The sequence below is a fragment of the Nannospalax galili genome, unplaced genomic scaffold, assembly GCF_000622305.1.
Source record: "Nannospalax galili isolate Female #2095 unplaced genomic scaffold, S.galili_v1.0 scaffold390, whole genome shotgun sequence".
NCBI classification, from domain to species: Eukaryota; Metazoa; Chordata; class Mammalia; order Rodentia; family Spalacidae; genus Nannospalax; species Nannospalax galili.
Window position 1 is genome coordinate 1,854,693 of NW_008330777.1, and position 20,737 is coordinate 1,875,429.

General features: G+C 37.1%; 1 protein-coding gene across 8 annotated transcripts in view; it reads left to right on the plus strand.

The window, feature by feature from the left end:
- The window catches only part of Nav3 (neuron navigator 3), an 838,810-nt gene that overhangs the window by 668,879 nt on the left and 149,194 nt on the right, over positions 1-20,737 (plus strand). For all 8 annotated transcript variants that reach the window (XM_008852044.2, XM_029555554.1, XM_029555556.1 and 5 more), the window contains one exon: positions 8,998-9,117. In XM_008852044.2, coding sequence (XP_008850266.1) covers positions 8,998-9,117 — 120 coding nt within the window. The remainder of the gene's footprint in view (positions 1-8,997; positions 9,118-20,737) is intronic.

Genomic DNA, 20,737 nt, shown 5'->3' on the forward strand with positions numbered 1-20,737 from the left:
TACACATACACAGACACCACATACATATCACCTTTGATGACATTTATAGATAGCTAGATATCTCTTCTCTGATAGTCTTATATCTACTAGCACATTATCTGGGAGGTATCCACACTACCAGAGTTTCAAACAACTTAGAATCAAAGTGATGGTTGTGATTAATTAGGATAGGCTGTAGTTTGTCACCAAAATGTTACTTTAAATCTTTCTACCATTTGATCTCTTAGAAACTTAAATTGCCCAATTCCCTTTTCTTATCTGAAATCAGGATAAAGTTGTGACTCCTACATGAATTTATCAGTTTATTGGCCATTTTTAGTTTTCTATACATTTAGCAGAGCCTGTTACATATGATGCCCAAATAAAAATATCTACAGCACAGTCCTTTTCACTCTCCTTTAGACCCTTTCTTCTGCTTTAAATAGGGCTTGTGTTCAGTTTCATACTTACTCTTTCAATACATCAGTTAATATTTAACTATATAAATAAACATACACAGACATCTATATGTGTGTACATGTTATATATACAGCCAAGCTCATTAATTCATATCTAGTGTGTTCTATAAATTTACCACTGACACTGACAGTGAATATTGAACCATTGTTTGAGGGAAAATAAGATTGAAGGACTCCAGCAAGTTTCCAGTCATATTTTTGTTAACTGAAAAATTTAAAGCCTTATTTTATGTGTGTTACTGTTTAAAGATACCGTATTTGATACATACCTTTAATTCATTAATATCCAAATAACAAACAACTATAGTGTAGCTCCTACCTGAAGAAAGTTTATCCAGTACACTTCTCTGTGGGATACATCCCAGCCTTCTTGCACAGAACACAAGGTAGCACTTAAGCACCAAACCTGGGACTTTTTTACTAGAAAAATCTCCAACAGAAAGGACAAAATATGAAAAGCATACCACCAAACAAACCAGGACTAGGACACTTGCATACACCATCCAGGAAGGGATGAGCTGACACCATCCCACAGTTCGGCTTTAGTCTGTGAGACCTATTGTTCCACCTTTCTGCCTATGCCTGTGGGTGACTGTAAAACCTCTACATGTATTGATTTGGTGTTTGTGGGTGGATCTTAGCCAAGTAGGAAAGTTCACAAGTACCGTGAATGATGGGGACCAACTTCATTTATCTCCATTTGTATTAGTTATTTTTACATTACTGTAATAAAATATCTGAAAGAAATAACTTGTGGGAGAAAAAATTTATTTTGACTAAAGTTTTCAGAGATTTTTCAATTCAGAATGGTGGGGAAGGTGTGTCATAGTTCATGAATGGCACTGCATGTCACAGTGCTCACTCACTCTCTGTCTTGCTCATCTTCTTTTTTTCCTCCTTTCTTCTCTCCTCTCTCCCTCTTTTAGTTATTTTTTAAAGAGGTATTGCTACAAAGCACTGGATTACCTGGTACTGATCTTGAACTCATGGCAATCCTGTTACCTCTGTTTCCTGAATGCTAAGATTACAGATATGTACTAATACACCCAGCTTAGAATTTCCTTTATTACTGTGGGAGGGGAAGCAAAGAGCTTCCAGAAATCAGGGCACTATGACCTTAAAAGGCTTTCCTTATTGGCCCACTTCTGTCAAATAGGCATCACCCACCGACAGTTCCATAGCCTCCCTCCAAACTACTGGAGAAGAAGCATTTAAAATATGAGCCTTGAGGGACATTCAGCTTCTAACCATAAGCATCCAGTGAAATGCTTATCTGGAGGAATGGCAGCATATTTGAAGAGTAGTCTTGATTAGAAAACAGAGAACATCCACAGGACAACATGTAGGTGATTTCAAACAGTCCATATACCTTAGTGTTCAGAGTCAGGAGACAATGCTAAACTCAGATATGATGTAGAAGAAAGGGCTGAAAGAAAGCTAAATAGCTATAGATGACAGTAATTCTTTAAAAAGAAAAATTTAAACATTTGAGAAATGACTGTGGAAAGTAGAACCCATCATTAAACCTTCCAAAGTATAATTTTCAGAACCAGTGGGACATTAGCTTAGACAACATTTGATGCCTTTCTCTTAACTTAGAGTTACGGAAGGTAATAGGGACGATTATGGCAGGTCTTGAAGTCATTAAGCAAAGAAGTTGAACTGTATACTATAGGCAGTGAAGCTACTACATAGAGATTATGAAATATTCATAAAACAGGAAATGAAGATGTTGATGATTTTTGAAATACTAGTTTAGGAAAACCATGCAAGTGAATTAACAAGAGATCTTCAGAGGCTGGATTTCAAAACTATTGGAAAAGTGCAGGTTCAAGGTCATGTGATCAAAAATGTGGGAGTGTCATTGGTAGCAATAAAAGCAAGAAAACAAGTGATGAGGAAGCATTAAAAAATAGAGAAATGATGAATTATTCATAACTGTATATGAGATGCAAAGAACTTAAGAGAATCTGTGTACCTAGGTGGAAAGCAAGAAGACAGAAAAGTATACCATTAGAGAAAAGTGGATGGGAGTGAGCTGATTCTGTTGAGAGAGTGATTGGTGAATGCAGAGTCTTAAGTTCAGATTGAAAACAGCGGAGTGCAAAGGTTGTGTGTAGAAAATGCAAAAGAATCTCTGGGGTAGAGAGCTTGCATGTATCTGATATCAGTAAAGAATAATGGGAATTGTGGGTTTGAAGCCTAGAGGGAAAGAATGCACAAAGGAAAAAGACCATAAACTAATTTGTGTGTGTAGTACCCATGGATGCCAGAAGAAAGTGGAATATCCCCTTGAGCTAGACTTACAGTTATGAGCTGCCATGTTGGTGCTGAGAACCTAACCTGGGTCCTTTGCAAGAACAGTAGGCACTCTTAACTTGGAGTCATCACCTCAGTCTCAACATAAGTAACTATTCAAAAGGCAATGTTTATATTAAACAACTGAGTTCTACATATAATGTTGGATATTACAGCCATACCAATAGTCAGGAACATCCTATACTTTACAAGCTGATAATTATATTAATTAACACATTTATGTAGCAGAGAAATCTCAAAATCTCAGTCTCACAACAAAAAGAAACTCATCTCTCCATGTGAACTCCCTGATGATTTCTTTCATTGTGTGTTTATCTATTTATTTTGTGTGTGTGCATATGTATATGTGTTGGTGTGCTTCCATGCCACAGTGCACGTGCATAGGTCCAAGAGGACCTCATGGGATTTAGGGTCTCTTCTTCTACCATGTGAGTCCCAGGAATTAAATTCAGGTCTTCAGGCTTGACATCAGGCGCCTTTACCCAGAAAGCCATCTTGCCAACCCTGTCCCTCATGGTTTTGATCTTCACATTGGGAATGTATACCACTGAGTCTTTCAGAGAGTGAGGTTAGCAATTCTGTCTTGTCTAATCAGGTTTCCAATAACATCCTGACCATTGCTATTCATCAGGCAAATGGCAAAATAGATGAAAAAAATATGGCGTATATTTTATCGGTCCTGAATGTTTTCCAGTTGACTGGAAATTAATTATTTGTCCACAATAACTTCATGGCCTTGGGTACCTTCTAGATGCAAGAAAATATAGTCCATCCGTGTATCTAGGAAGAGAAGGAAACTGGCTGGCTTGTTTGTTTTTAATTTACTATGGAGGGAAACAATGATTTGACACCCTTTGTCCTTCTTGAGTTTCATTTGTTTGTTTGTTGGAAGCCTGGTTCAGACTTCCGGTCTCCTTCATTTTCATTCTATACAAGACTTTCTAAAGAATTCTATTTATATGTGCATCAGTGGTCTACATGTTTTATGTATGAAAGTCCTGTATCAAAATTTTACTGGGAGAGATACAGTATTTTGTTTTTCCCTATGGTATAGGAGATGGGATTGAAATTTTCTCTTTTCTTAGTAGAGATGAGACTGACATTTAAAGGAGGACAGAGTTCTGCTCTCCAGGTGGAAGATGACTAGCTGTGCAAGGGATGTGGCTAGTTTCCACTCAAAGCTGATTAGAGGACATTGTATTTAAGAGCCCTAGGATGTTCTGGCCTTGCTCATTACATTATTTAGTTGCCGTCGTTGGCATCTGTAGGGCATGTCCCTAAATCTCAACGTAGAGTTTAAACATGGGTAAACTAGAGGGCAAGAGATATCCAGGAAAACTGTAATTTGATACAACTTTCTGTGAGTGAGAGAAAAAGACATGGATATGACTGTGTTAGAACTCAGTAAAATAGGAACCATAAATTATCTTTCTTGTTACAATTTTTCAAGTTTTTTTCCTGCTGATTAAAGAAACAAAAGGCTCCATAGACACAATAATGAAGATGTTTAATTTAGTATTTTTCCTTAGGACAACACAAGGAATATCATGATGTCAAGTGAGAATGAAGTTGCACTCTAGATAGAGATTAGAAAATTATTTAGTTGATATTCTGAGGATTCAAAATTTCTTGAACCGTGAAGAAGCTTATCTGTGACTTTTCTTTTTGAAATTACTTTACACACTTGGGAATGTGAATCTGTCAGTAATTAAGAATTAGTCAGAGGAAGGCCTCTTATAATAAGTCTGAAAAAGTCTGTGTTTATGAAGAAGATAAGAAACACTCTGGAAAATAAACAGAAAAGTCCCACATCTTAATTGGGTGGAAATTGAAGTTATTAGTAACCCTAATATTAAAATTCTACTTGAGTCATTTTCTCAACCATAAAAAAATCTAAGAATTCTGAAGGATGATATTTGAAAATAAGGATTAGAATATCCTTTAATCCTGCTTTTCCTTTTCCCTCCATTCTCCTTCTCTAAACTTGGAATGACTGAATATGCACTATAATGAGCTGGGCTAACAGTGTCTACCTTTTGAACCACAGATTCCCAATATTGGTTTTTCCTCAATTTCATACTCAAGTTAAATGCCATTTTGTGCTAATACAGAGATTTTCATGGAAATAAATAGCTGTCAAGTAGTGAACATTTTCATAGTGTTTATTACGTGATAGGCTCATATATGTATTCAGACATACACATACACATGTATATACACACATATGTGTATTCACATGCACATATATCCTCATCTGTAATATTTTTCACCACTGTCTCACCATAGGTAGAAGTAAACATATCTTATAATTATTTTACAGCTGAGGCAGTTAAGTCATAGATAGTTAAAATTCTTTCAGAGCCCACATGGCTATTAAGTGGCAGCACCCTACTTAAACCCTCCCATCTGGCTCCAGGCTGTTCTCTTAACCTTCATGGCATCCTGATGCTACAAGATTCTCTGTTTGCATTCACAGGTTTCTGTCCTGTGAATCTTTTTTAATAAAGTCATAAAAATGGATCAAAACAGTCATTCATTATGAACATATTTTTCTTAGGTAATGCATTTGATCTAGGGGTGTTTCTTCATGTTCTCACTTTTCTAAAGAAAGATACTCAACTATATTTTGAGTATATTCCTTTGAGGATCATTTTTAATTCTCTATGTGCATGTAGTTTAAAAATAGCTAATTATGACATACAGCAGCTGACAAGCAATGTTGATATAGAAACGGAGTTCTAGGAAGAAGGCAGGTCTGATAGAAGCATATGGTGGAAAATATGGTGGAAGCATCATCTTTGGATCTTCCCAAGAACTAACTTTAAGCAGAGTAACCAAGGGAAAATTCAAAAAAATAAAAGAGAAAGAAAAATTAAGTGATCATTAATTATTTACAAAAAAAAAAAAAAAGAGCCTGATGACAGGATGGTATCTTAACTTGAGCCTAAGTCGTTAGAATAAAGTAACCACGAATCCAAGGAGCATCACAGAACCTGCATCTCTACAAGAGCAGTAGGAAACAGAAAGCTCTGAGAAGAGACCATCACATGTCTGAAAGGAAATGACCAGAAGCACATATGGAGTTTGATTCTTTAATTTGTGCAGTTCCTTATATATTCTCGATGCCAAACCTGTGTCTGAAGCATAGCTGGCAAAGTTATTCTATTTTCTAGGCTGTCTGTTCACTTTGCTGATGGTTTGCTTGGCTGTAGCAGAAGCTTTGTAACATCATACAATCCCATTTGTCAATTCTTGGGGTTATTTCCTGTACTATTAGAGTCTTGTTAAGAAAGTTCTTGCCTATTCCTGTGATTTAGTGTGTTTTATCTATTTACGTACTCTAATAGTTTTAGCATTACAAGTTTTACATTTATTTATTTAGTTATTATGTATTATGGTGTGTGTGTGTGTGTGTGTGTGTGTGTGTGTGTGTGTGTTTTCTATGGGGTTCCTGTCACTGGATTCAGTTCTCTCCTTCCACTATGTGGATTCTGGGATCAATCTCAGTTTGTCATGCGTGGCAGCAAGCAGGAGGGTCATGAGTTCAGAACCTGCCTCCGGTCCTTAATGAGATCCTATTTGAAAAATCAAACATAATCTTTCCCCCTCCTCTTCTGAAACACACCCTGAACCATTGGAAGAGGCCTGTGATTATAGATGTCTCATTTAGGACAGAGCACTTCACAGACTCTTATTCTCTTCATGTTGGCCCATTGTGGGTTTCTGTGGTGATCTCCACCACAACTATCAGAATTTATTAACCCTCTGTATAATAATGTTTGGATAGTGACAAGGAAATCTCAAAGACAGAAAATGGAGACAACAGTGTAGCCCTTGAGCTCAGAAAACATTTTGTGTTAGCTAAGATTATGCCCTGGTTTCTGGAGCTGACTTTTAGATTAATTTATCATCATTTCCATGGCTGGTTGAGTAATGCTATATAAGTTTTTAACTTTGTAGCAGGTATTTTTTTCTTCGTCTCTAAAATCAGGATACTTTTGTTACATGTAAATGACAGAATAAATCCTGGCAACATATAGAACGTTTGATATATTTTTATTACTATTTTTATGACATTGACCAATTGTGGCATAACCTTTATATTCTAGTCTGCTTTCGATTGCTGTGATTAAAAACACTAACCATAACCAACTTGGGGAGGAAAGGGTTTATTTGGCTTGTAAGCACCATCCATCATCAAGAATCAAGGCAGGAACTCAGGCAGTAACCTGGACCACAGACTATGGAGAATAGCTGCTTACTGGCTTGCTCCCCTGACCTGTACTCAGCCTGCTTTTTTATAGAATACAGGACCAACTGTCCAGTTGTGGCACTGCCCACAGTTGACTGGGTGCTCCCACATCACTTAACCATCAAGAAAATGCTCTACAGACATGACTACAGGAAAATCCAATGAAGAAAATTCATTTTTTGAGGTTCCTGCTAACCAGTGTATCAAACTGACAATTAAAGCTATCCAGCACAAGGGTTGGGGATAGCCCTGGGTTCAGTCCTAAGCCCTGAATTAAAAAAAAAAAAAAGAAGCTATCCAGCACATTTGACCCGTTGTCAATTAGACACACAAACACACTGCTATTAACACACATCTTTTCCATTTTTTGACCCCAGGATATGATGTTATTCTTAATATCACAATATAAAGCAATAAAACTTTAAAAATTCCACAGTCCTTAAAAAAATCCAAACACTTTAAAAGCTCAGTCGCTTTTCAAGTCTTTTAACTGAGTTCCTATAAAATGCAAAACAAGCACTGTCTTATTTCAAAAGGAAGAATCAGGCACACTTAAGCAAAACCAAAGTCCAGCAAAGTAGCTCGAGACTGGACATCGGGGAGTCACTCATGATCTTCTAGGCTCCAAAGGACTTGGGCAGCACCAATTGTCTATCTCTGCCATTCACACTGCACACACACCTTGCCTTATAGGCTCAGGAAAGCTCTTCGCCATACCTGCCACTGCCCTTGGTGGTATTCCCCTGGTCCTGGCATCTCCAATATGCTGGGAAGCCTACTGAAACTGAGACTGTACCTTTACTAATGGAGTTATTCCTGGATTCTCAGGGTGCAAAGCCACAGTTCGTCTCCATGACTCCTTCACTCCTTCAACACCAGAACAATATAGGAAGCTCTTACACATTTCCAAGTCCCACTTCCAGCTTGAAATGGAGACTTGGACCCTCTCTGGACCACAGCTTCTGTGTGCTGACTCTGAGGAAATACTTCCCAGAAGATTTTACCTCAACGATGCCAGTCTCTCATTACTGACAGTTGATTTTCAGCCCCAAGTAACCAGCATCAATTATCCCAGAAAAGCACAAAAGGTTTCACGTCCAAAAATTCTTAATTCGACACAAACAGCCCTAATAGAGTCTTTTCTTCCTTTTGAAGCTTCACAAGCCAGGCCTCTATCACACCTCTTTTAGTATTATTTCCAAGTTCCTATAGAACAGCTCACTGAGCTCCAAGCAATTTTCTAGACGAAAGCTCCCCAAACATCCGAGACATATATGGTCTGGTTTGTCAAAGCAACACCCCATGATCCTGGTGAAATTCCCTTGGTCATGGTGTTTTATCACAGCAACGGAAAAGTAACTCATACACCTTACTTGTCCAACACATTTAGTTTAGTAATGTTTTATTAATCCTATGACATTCAAGTATGCAAAAATGGCATTGAAAAATGAAGTCACCTCACTTTTACTTGTATAAGTTATGATCCCCAACCTGTTCAAAATATTGGTAATAGAAGAGAAAAATAGCTTATGATAGACTGTTTACCTGTTATAGGAAAGAATATTGATTTTTTACTATAGTGTAAAATAAATTCTTTCTGATAAGACTATTCATATAGAAAAGTAATAATAGGGCCTAGAGAGATGGCTCAGAAGTTAAGAATGCTGGCTGTTCTTTGCAGAAGACCCAGGTTCGAATCCCAGCATACACATGGCAGCTAACAACTGTCCCTATCTCCAGTTCCAGGGATCAGACAGCCTCTCTATCCTCCACAGGCATTGCATGACATGAGTGCATTTACATACACACAGGCAGTACACACATACACATAAAAATAATAAAAATTTTTTTAAAGAGAAGTAATAATTTTGAATTGTTATTGAAAATTCAGAATACAATGCATTTATTAAGTCATATAAATAAGGAAATAATGTCATTTAATTTTATGTTAATGTGTTGTCATTTCAGATATATGACGGATGGGGGGCTTAACCTGTATACTAGAAGTCTGAACCGACTACCAGACACAGCAGCTTCCAGAGATGTTATACAGAGAGGAGTTCATGATGTGACAGTGGATGCAGACAGGTAATTTCATCAGCATACACAGTGGTGATGGGTATATAACAACATCTTATAAATAAGGCCATAGAGTTTTGCAAAGTAAGCCACGATTATTTTGCAATGTTTAAAAACCAAAGTGATTTCATTTGCAAGAACATAAAAATATATTGCGGATGCTTGAAAAGTATTTTGTTGATAGAAAACACTTAAAATTTCAATATCTATAGAGTAAACATAAAAGCGTAGACTTATTTTCCTTATTTGAAAAAGTAAACCCTGTTAATACTTTTAACAATTCAGATGCATTTAGATTTACCTAGAGGCCAATGGTATGAGAACAAAAATGTTTTTCAAATGGTCAATTATCATGAGCTCGATGCTTCTCTTGAGGATGGTGTTGAAAACTTAGCTCTTGCTTTAGGCAAATAGCTGGTTCTGTTTTCTCCAATTGCTTAAAGGTGTATGTGTGTGTGTGTGTGTGTGTGTGTGTGTGTGTGTGTGTGTCATACACCATTATTTTGCTGGAAATTATTTTGCTGAAAATTCTGCTGATTTTATCAGAAGCATCTGATATTTTTGCATCTGATTATTTGAGAACATGGTCTTTATTGACTAAGGTGAAACATATTTCTAACCTGACTTTGCTCCATTTTCACTCTAAATTTTTAATTTATTGAGCAAGAAAGCATTGTACATTTTCATAATGACATAGCAATGCATAGGAAGTTCTTTAATTCAGCATTTATAAGGAAGACATCTTGCTAAGACCTATAGGATACACGTTCTGAAATAAGAGTGTGGGCAATTCAGTGTGCTTTGTACAGCTATATCCAAAGTCTAGCTAGTGAATTCGGATACTAGCTTTCAGTTTCTTCTTACTCATATACCATCAATACCTTAATTCATGGTGAACAGTGGGACAATGTTAGCTTTCATTGTGTGTATACGGAGGTTCCCAGTCTGTGAACTGTGTGAGCATGTGTGTGTGTGTGTGTGTGTGTGTGTGTGTGTGAGTGTGTAAGAGAGAGAGGTGTGAGTTGTGTGTCTATGTGTGAGAGTGTATGTGTATGTGTATGTGTGTGTGTGTGTGATATGTAGCTACAAATGGGAAAAAGTTCTCTCCTTGTTCCACTCTGAACTCTTCTTCACATATATTTATTTGGTCACTGTCTATTGCACTAACTTCATCCCTAACCCCTGGCTTCTTTTTGTTCTTAGAACAGTCTAAACTAATTTCCATCTCAGAGCTTCTGTATTTAAAGTGCATTTTGCTACATTGTTTGCCTTGTTTTCTGCAGTCTCAGCTCATTATATTCTCCAAGAAGTACTTCCATAATAATCAGATATACTTCTTCCTAGCTTCTTCTTTCTTGTAACAGGTAGCCATCAGTGAAGAATTTTGTCACAATCATCATATATTGAGTCTCCAACAAAGGCTGACTTGTAAATGAACAGGAATGATCTATGCATTTAGTGTGTGTATTCTTTTAGGGTAGCAGAAGGGACCATGTTGGACCTGCTGGCAAGTGGGACGAGGAAAGAGCCCAGGTACTTCAAAGATATTATTAGAAAAGAGAAAGACCTGGGGAAGAATAGGAGAGATTAGAGGGAAGACTCCCAGTGAATGGGCTAAATATTGCTCCTAATGGCCTGTGTATTGCTGCTTGACAGTGGAAAATTCTAATGGTAATGATACTGTGATAGAAGAACCTAGGAATCAACACAAAATTGACACGGGATTGAAGGCAAATGGAAAACCGTACTTTTCTTGTTTTTAAAGGCCCCAGGATAGGTTCTGCATGATGAAATTTCAGAACAAATAGATCCAAATAGGTACCTTATAAATTGGGACTTCCAAAAGTGTACCCCAAGGTGTGGTGTCTGTACCAATAGGACCACTTAAGAACATGGTAGAAATGCAAATTTTGAGACCCACCCAAGACTTGTAAAATCATTGACTCTGGAGTGTACTTTCAGCCAATTCTCAAGTCATTATTATGGACATTTCACTTTAAGAACCACTATCTGGAAATGACCAAACAGATGCTAAGTCTACCACAACATAAGTATTTAAACATGAAAACTAGGTTTCAGGTTCCTGTTTGCTTTATTTTTTAAATTTTTAATTGAATTTTTGTGCATTTCATGCAATACATCTTGATCATATTTAGACCCCCTCCTCTATACATATTTGCTAATAGCTGTATTTTATCAAGACAAAGAGAATGTGGAATGTAAATATATAACAATGACAATACCTTTAAATTTGATCAAATAATGACGTCTCATACTTGAAATAAATTGTCTATGAAATTCAACTTTTGGTGATTATATGAAAGATTTTTTATTGTTTGTGTAGTTTAGCAAGTCAAAATATCACATTGTTCATTTGTAGACATTACATATTAATAAGGTCATAGTGATGTTCTTTTTACTGACAGAATTAGGGAATTCTGTTTTATTATACACAATTCTGAAGGTGTTTTAAAACTATGTTCATGAAATGAGGGGCTGGAGAGCTTATTCAGTGATTAAAAGCACTGGCTGCTCTTGCAAAGAACCTGGGCTCGATTCCCAACACCCACATGGTGGCTAACAACCATCTGTAACTCCAGTTCTGGGGAATCTGGAGCACTCTGTGACCTTCAGGGACATTACATGACATGGATACACTTGCATACATGCAGACATAACTCTCATACATGTAAAGTAAAATAAATAAAAATAATTTTTACAAAGATTTAAAACTATGCTCACAAAATGAGTCAAGGTGTTTATCGTTTAAAATATTTGATCTAAAGTGTTATAACTATGTACACCTTTCTGTTGAAATACCTGTTGTTTCATACAGTTTTAATTGTGATGGCTATTAAAAGTAAGAGGAAAGAACAGCTAGAAGGAAATTCCATTTCATTCACTTTTACTCAACAAGGAGGATATTACTATAATTGAGATCACATAAAAACTCATTCTTTGCGAACCTTTTCATCCAGCACCAAAGTCTTACCCAGTAAGAGACATGAGGATGACAGTGGGGGATTTTACTCCATTAAACATGCACACATGCATGCATGCACACAAACACACACATGCATGCACGCACGCACACCCCCACTCCCCCCCACACATGCATACCAGATCATGTTGCATATATAAGTCAATGATTCTTTCTTACCATCCTTGTCAGCAAATTTTCAAAACTTATCTTCCTTTAACATACTAGTCATTTTTGTGTTACACAGTCATTACCAGCAGTTACATTTACATGTCTATTTTGCTCATAGAATGTGAGATTATTGAATGTAGGCTAATTTTTCATTTTTGTGTTCCCAATGCCTGCAATACTGTAGAATTTCAATAATAACTGTCAAATAAATTATACAAATAGCCATATCAACTTTGAAAATACAGAAATGTGGCTATTAAGTGATTAAACATATCAAAATTATTATATTGTTTAAAAAATTTTCAGACATCATAGATGACAATGAAAACACAATCTATCTAGAATTTATAAGTACATACTACATTACTCTCATCTGTGGTTATATGTGCAATATTTTCCATGTGAGCTTCCTATCTTCCTTTTCAATGCTTATAATTCCATAGAATTATATTAAGTTCAAACTGCTAATTTAGGGGATGGAGTGATGTCTCAGGATGGAAGAGCACTGGTTGCTCTTCCAGAGGACCTGGGTTCCATTCCTAGCAATGACATGGCAGCTACCAATCATCCATAACTACAGTTCCAGGGAGATCTGATGGCCTCTTCTGGCCTCTATGGGCATTACACACACATGTGTGCACTTATATACATGCAGGCAATACACTCATACATATAAATTAAAATAAATTTTAAAAAATTAATTAAAATTTAGAAATGCTGATTTAGCCTGATGCTTTATTTGACATAAGTAATGAAAAACCAAAGATATTAAGACTCATTTAAGGTCATGCAGCTAATAGTACAAGACTCGGGTCTTTTGTCTTTCATCTAAACATGTTCAAGTTCTTCTAAACAATACAAAAAAATTAGCAGTTAATATAGTTTAGGAAATTAGTAAATAAAGTTTTCAATAGTTCAGAGATAAGAAAAATTAAATGCAAAAAATAGAAACCCTTGGTGGTGCTCTTGACTTATTCACATATCTACATTTTTAAAGCTGTGTATGTAAATTGCTCTCATGTGATAACAAAAAGATAGCCAGCTGGAATAGCAAAATATTTAAATTATTTATGATGAAATATTGGCTCCTTTTTGAGCAACTTGTAGTTAGAATGTAGATGGGCAGTAAAGAAACCTGAATACTTCTTGACAGTAAGTTGAAAATGAATACCCCTCTAGAAAAGCAGAGGACTTTCAGCAGCTAGCTATGGTGTGTTTAGAATATTATATTACTGGGGCTGGAGAGATGGCTCAGCAGTTAAGAATATTGACTGTTCTTGCAGAAGACCTGGGTTCGAATCCTAGCACCCACACGGCAGCTAACAACTGTCCATAACTCCGGTTTCAGGGAACCGACAGCATCTTCTGTCCTCCACAGGCATTGCATGACACAGGTACACTTACCTACATGCAGGCATAATACTCATACACATAAAATAAAATAAAAACAATAAATAAAATATTGAATTGCTTAAAGATATTTCAATTCCATTACTTTCTGTCTTAATCCATACCGGTTCTGTGTCTTTTTGAACCCAAGATTACAGAATATGTGCTATCGTTAAAGGTTGGTTGAAGACTTTCTGTAACTTTACTAACAAATTAAATGTTAGTGTGGAAAGAAAGAATTGCCAAAACCAGTGTAACTTAAGCAGGGCCTTTAAAAAGGCCTGAGAGAAATCAGGAAGAAGGATGGAGGAACAAAAAAGCACAGAAGAGTTTAGCATAAGGAGCCATTATTGGGATTCTGCCCCTGCACTGGGGATGCAGGAAGTGATGACAAGAAATAAGGGATGTTGTGTGTCAAGGTAGAGTATTCAGAAAGTAGATAGTGAGCAGTGATTTTACTGATTTTAATTCAGCTTGTAAGGTAAAAACAAGACAGCATGCTAAAATCATTACATTTTAAAATGAACACTCTCAAATCAATATAAGAGTATTGAAGAGGGGCTAGAGAGATGGATCAATATACTTTAAAAAATGTATTATTTTTATTTTAATGTGTATAATTAATGCCTGCATGTAGGTAGGTGTGCCCATCTTGTGCAATGCCCAATATGGTCAGAAGAGGGTGACAGATCCCCTCCCATGGAACTGGAGTTACAGGCAGCTGTTAGCCACCATGTGGATGCTGGGAATCAAATACAGGTCTTCAAGCAGCCAGTACTCTTAATCAATCTAGCCTCTGAATTGAACCCTTCACATGTAAAGAGTAAGGGAAGAGGGAGCTACTTCAGAGTCAAATTTGGCTCTAATATAAAGATGAAGAACAACTAAGGTTAATCTCCAATAGGAAATGGTGATAAGACAGAATGGACAAAATGTCAGACTCCATGGAGAAGTGGCTGTTCAGCAATGTTTTTTATCAGTAACTTTGTCAAATTCAGTTGCAATGAAGTGGTGAAGGAAAATGGTGGGGTAGGAAAATGTGAGAACATGAGAAATAGGAAGGCAGGAACAGGAAGGCGATAGTGAAGCTGGTATGAGCAGCAGTGAGAGGACAAAGACCAGAACTAGGACAACACAAAGGCTGCTGAAGATGATGATTGCTGGGTTACTCCTCCTTGTTTGAGGAATGGTTTATTTCTTTTTATCACTGTAACAAAGTACCTGACATAAACATCTTACAAGAAGAAAGATTTATTTTGGCTCATAGTTTTGTAGGGTTCATTCCATCTTGGCAGGGAAAGCATGACAGGCCAGGTCATTATAGAAGGAAAGGAATAGCAGTGACAAAGGAATGGGCAGTCAGGTACACGCCCCAAAGGATACATACCCTGCTCCCTGCTCTCAGTTATATACTTCCTCCAAAGTGACCCTATCTCCTGCCTTTTACAACAGCCGAGTAATGCCATCACATCAATCCATGAAGGGATTAATTAATTCATAAGGTCAGAGCACATGATATAACTTTCCCTGGAAAGGTCCTCAAAGGCCTATGAAGAGGTGTGCTTCCTTTATTCAATCAGGTTAAAAGTGAAAATTAATCATCACCAGGCTGAAAGAATTTGAGCATGCATATATAATGAATTCCTAGACAAACTGAAGGGATAATTTTTCTTTTTCTCCCTTTCTTGCTCCCTTTCTCTCTCCCTTTCACTCTCTTTCTTATTTCTTATTTATTTATTTATAATTTATTTATTTTTATGTGTATGAGTGTTTTGAGTGCTTCTAAGTGCTCCTGTGCATGCACTGCCCATAGAGGCCAGAAGAGGGCATCGTATTCCATAGAACTAGAGTAAGAGTTGTTAGCTGCCATGTGGGTGCTGGAAATCAAGCCCATCCTCTCCAAGAGCAGTCGATACTCTTAACCACTGAGCAACCTCTCCAGCCCATGAGGAGATAATTCTTATGTAAGATACTAAAAGGGTCTAAAAAGAGATTATAGATATTTTATACATTTAATATCTGCACACCATCCCGAATGTTACTTGTTGAAATCTTACCATAATTTTCGATGATATTTAGATGAGGAGCCTTGGGAAGACTTTCAGTCATGAGAGCTGAATCTTTGTGAATGTATTTACTGTCCTTAAAAACCAGATTCCTGGAGAGCTACTCAGCTCCTTCCACATAAACATAGCAAAAAAATATGGCTATGTACGAGCAGGAAGCAGGATTTCAACAGACACCATATCTACAGGCTTTTAGATTTCTGACCTCCTACTCACCATAATTGAGAAATAAATTTATGTTGTTTCAAAGCCACTAAGTCTATGAAATTTTATTATGGAGGTCTGAATAGTGCACAGTTGGCTGAGAGGAGGGTTAGTTCTTCCTCTGAAACAGAAAAAGTCCTGTCAACATTAGTATGGGGGTATAGGAAATACATGGAATTCATAATTACTTATAATTTATAATTAATCTTTACTGACAGTAAAAACGTGTGTTGTCTAGAGTAGTGAGACATCAGTCAAAATTTGCAGACTGTGTGTTAGCAAATTTTTAAAGATAAAAACTTCTCAGAGAGGTATTGCCACCCTAGTTAAAACAGTATCAGTCTCATTGAGATTGAATTTCTTTGACAAAGTTACCTTTATTAATTTTACACTTCAGTGATTTTTAGTAAATTCACAGAGCTGTGCAAGCATTGCCACAGTATAATTTTAGAACACTCCCTCACCCCCAACAGGGTCATGTCTGTTGCCACCTTCTCCACTGTGATGCCTTGTTCTAACCAACCAACTTTGTACTTTCTACAAAATTACTTTTTCTGGATATGGTGTGTGAATGGATTCATATAATACATAGTCTTTTGCCTGGTGTTTCTTTCACCAAGATGTTATTGAGGTTTATGACTGTAGCATCTCATTAATCTATTCTTTATTCCTTAGTGATAGACCATTAAATGCATATTGTATGGAATGGTATGTTATCTATTGTCCATTTAGTGGACAATTTAACTTTTTTCTTACTTTAGCTATTGAGCATAATGCTGCTGTGAACATTCATATATAAATCTGTATGGGATATCATGTTTTATTTTTCCATGGTTGATATCTAGAGATTTAAAATCTGTGTTTTATGATAAATTTGTGCTTAACTTTTAAAAATATTTTATTGAGTTTTGGGGCAATAAATCTTTATCAAATTTAGATCTCTTCCCCATCTGCACTCCTCATAGCTCCCCCTGCCAAACTGGATTTCGTGCATTCTGCCATATATAGGTTGTCTCTGTGCAAGCATTTGTATTCAGATGTCCCTTGGTGCAAGTTCATCCACTTGAGTCTATTCAGCCTATCTAGAGTCATTCCCTTAAAGAAGATCTGTTCTCCCTCACCTAGCAGCAATCAGTTGTCAATCGTTCCTCAGCTACGATTGGGACCTACTGCCCATTTACCTACTACCATGCTGGGTTTTTGTCTGATTGAAACAGCATGGGTCTTGTGCATGCTGTCAACATTGTTGCAAGTTCATATGAGCAAGTTTCTAGTGACCTAAAAATCTCTGTTTTCTTATGTTCATGTACCAGTCCTGGCTCTTACAATCTTTCTGCCCCTCTTCTGCAGTGGTCTCTGAGTCATGGGTAGGTGAGATTTAATATAGGAGTCCTATCCAAGGACATGTACTCTGCAGTATCTTATTCTCTAAAACAGACAGTTTTGGCCTTCTGTGTGCATCACACTGTTGTATGAGAAAGCTTTGTTGGTTAGAGTTGAGGGATATATTAGTATTCTCTCTACCCCATGTTCTACTATGTTTCATGATCCATAAGTGTAGACGTTCCACCGTAGATGTGTCACTTAGTGTTAGGCATCTCACAAACATATATTCTCTGACCAGTTGTGGAACTCTGTAATAGCTTCCATCTGTTGCAAAGAGAAGCTTCTTTGATGAGTGGTGTACAGTACACTTGTCAGGGTGGTAAGCAGGTCTGAGGCAGGCAGATCTGCAGGCCAAAGGCAGTGTGAGGGTAGGGACAGCCTGTGGAGGGTCTAACAAACTATTAAAGGATTAAACTAGTCTGGGTTAGGAGGCTAGTCCAGAGATCTGAGGGGGAAGAGCAGTGACAGACTTAGGCCCAAGACTAGAAGGGGGACAGAGTGCAGGGAGAGAATAAAACTCTCTGTATACAAGGGAATCAAGACACAGTGGGTAAGATCTTGCGTTTAACATTTTATGAGATCTCCTGTCTTCCAAATTGCTATAGCACATCATTCCTACCAATGATGTATGGCAATCCCAGTTTTCTATGTCATCAGCAATTTGTTGTTGTTTTTGAGGCAGAGTTTTCTTCTAGCCTCAACTAACTTGGAACTCACTTTGTAGACTAGGCTAGCCTCAATCTTACAGAGATCCACCTGCTTCTGTCTCCGGATTTCTGAGACTAAAGTCATTTGCCAGCATGCCGGGTGCATCATCAGCATTTTTAATAGATACATAACCTATTTGTTGAGATGTCTGTTTTAATCTTTTGGGTACTGGTAATTGAGGTGTATATTCCCTATTTATTGAGTTGTAAAAGTTTTTAAAGTATATTATATATTCAGGTAATTTACTACAGAAAATATGTGTTTAAAGCTTTTCTTTTCCATGTTTAAAGGATTTGAAGCACAAAAATTTAAATGTGGATTGTGTGCAGTTTACTCTTTTTGTGCTAAGGATTCTTTATGAAACTTAAGGCTAAATAGTTAATACTTGAAACCATTACTTTATAATCAGTTCAAGAATAAGTTTGTTTTCTATAGTCTTAATCATTAGCTTGCGTAGAGGAGCAGAAAAAGTACATTATTAAATTGGCTCAGAATTGAGAACTGACTGATTGAATCTTGTAAAATATGCTCTTGTTTGTTTGTTTATTTGGCTGGTTGGTTGATTCCTTAGTCAATCAGCTTGGTTTTTAAGTTAGGGTCTTGCTATGCAGCACAGGCTGATCACTTAACCTGTATCTGTCTCCTGGAGTTACAGAAATCTAGGGCATTTGACACCATTTCTGATTCAGATATTCTATTTAATATAGTACTGTATGTTAAGTGATGAAGATTGAGTAACATCTGAATTGATATTAGGGTAAAGTACATAATACTGATAAGCCATGAGACAAAGGATTCTAAAATGCAGTGGAAGTTTAGAAGTCCATGAGCCTGTCTAATAAGGGGAAAGAGATGAAAGTGAAGCAAAACTAGCCTGAACATATAATCATACTGAACCTCTTAACCTCTAATTGCTAACAATATGCAGAACAAAAGAGTCATAAACTATTGTCATTAAATCGTGAGAGAAACCATTTATAAGTATGGGAAGGCTTTGCTGTTCCAAACAGAAAAAATAAGACCAACATATTTCTCCTAAGATTCCAAGCAAAATCTCATGGGTCAGATTCATTATACATGTCTGTACTCTATGTACACACTCTAATAACTCATCCTGTTCGGTGTTAGTTTGCTATAGCTTAATCACAGTATCAGTATATTTTCATCTCTTAAGTATTTCCCTCATTATCTTATTAGCTTTTGATAATAATTAAAAGCAAATACAAAAAGATTAATAGGCTGAGCTGCAAACAGATGAAGTAAATGTCATTGCTTCCTTTAATAATCAAATGATTTACCTTTTTGCCCACAGTTCTTTACTCTATACTGAGTCCAGTGAAAAATGTTAGGGACACATAAAACTACTTTTTCTGCCCTCTCACTCTCCCTTAGGCATTCTGCTCACCACTTCAAGGCTTAGAAGCTGTTGTTGAACTACCAGTTATCAGAGCTAGCTGGTCCCATTGTGAATAACCATGTAAGATTCCTGTTATGGAGGCAATGCCCCATTCATACCAAACATGTACTGAGACACTGTACTCAAGAGTCTCACCTTTAAAAAGTCATTAGAATTGGATTGTGAAAACCTGAAACACATTTGATTCAAAGGATACTTGGACAGTGCAATTAGCCCATTTCACAGACATTTGAATTGGAATTCTTTTGAGTATCTTTCAGAGCATAAAGAAAAAGCGTACAGGTATTCTAAATGCTAAATGACCTCTTTAAAAGACCAATCTCAGAAGGAGGTATCGCCTGTCTGGCATTGTTGCTTGCTATGTAGCCTTTAGCTATACATATGGTCTCTTATGAAATTATGTTGGCCCATTTAATCTTTGGTTATACTTTCCTTTTGGGTGTTTAAGGCCACACAGTTGGTCCAGATAAACCAATTTATTTTTACTCTTAAGGTCATTTAACGATCTGTTCCTCAGGGATCACATGGGCTTGGGAGGAGCCCCTGGCTCCTTTCTTTTACCAGTTCCACCTATGTGAAGATAAGTCAAAGGTCCTACTCGACCATGGTTGGCTTCGCTTGGAAGCGTGGAGGAATGATTCCTCTCTGTTGACCCTCCTCTTTATAGACTGGACACTGGTGAAGTCCATCTGGTGGGGTCTTCTTGGCCCCCTTGATCAAGAGGACAGGTGACCCACCACCATTATAGGATGTTTTGAGAGATGCTCATAGTCCCCTGGAACTAGTCGACCTAGGAGGGCAAGGAGCAAAAAGTATACTTTATGTCCCTCTGATCAAATTATTATAGACCTCAAAGTATGTCTGTTAAACGCCCAAGCAGGTTAGTTCCATCAGTCTGGTATTTTTAATTACTGTGTGTCATGTAGATAAATCTTAGGCAAAAACCAGTTGTTCTAAGATAAACCTTACCTAGACATATATTTCTTGATCTGCTATGTATAATTTGTCAGTAGGTAGTAGGAGTAATATGGTCTCACTGGTTTTCAAAGCTAGCTAGGCATTGTTTATCTCTCACATTGTCTCACCCCACCATCATGGTTTTCCCTCTTAGGGTGCCCCCATTTTCCCCTGTTCTCCCTTAATAGTACCCTTCTCTTGTGGTCCTACCTCTTTTGAGCTCCTTCTTTCCCTTTATACCCTAGGTTCCTGTATACCCTTCCCTCCCCCCTCCCTTAAATTAACCCAATTTTTATCCATATCTCCCTTATTAAGGCTTGTTTTCTCCTGTTCTTCTCTTTCCTGTTATTT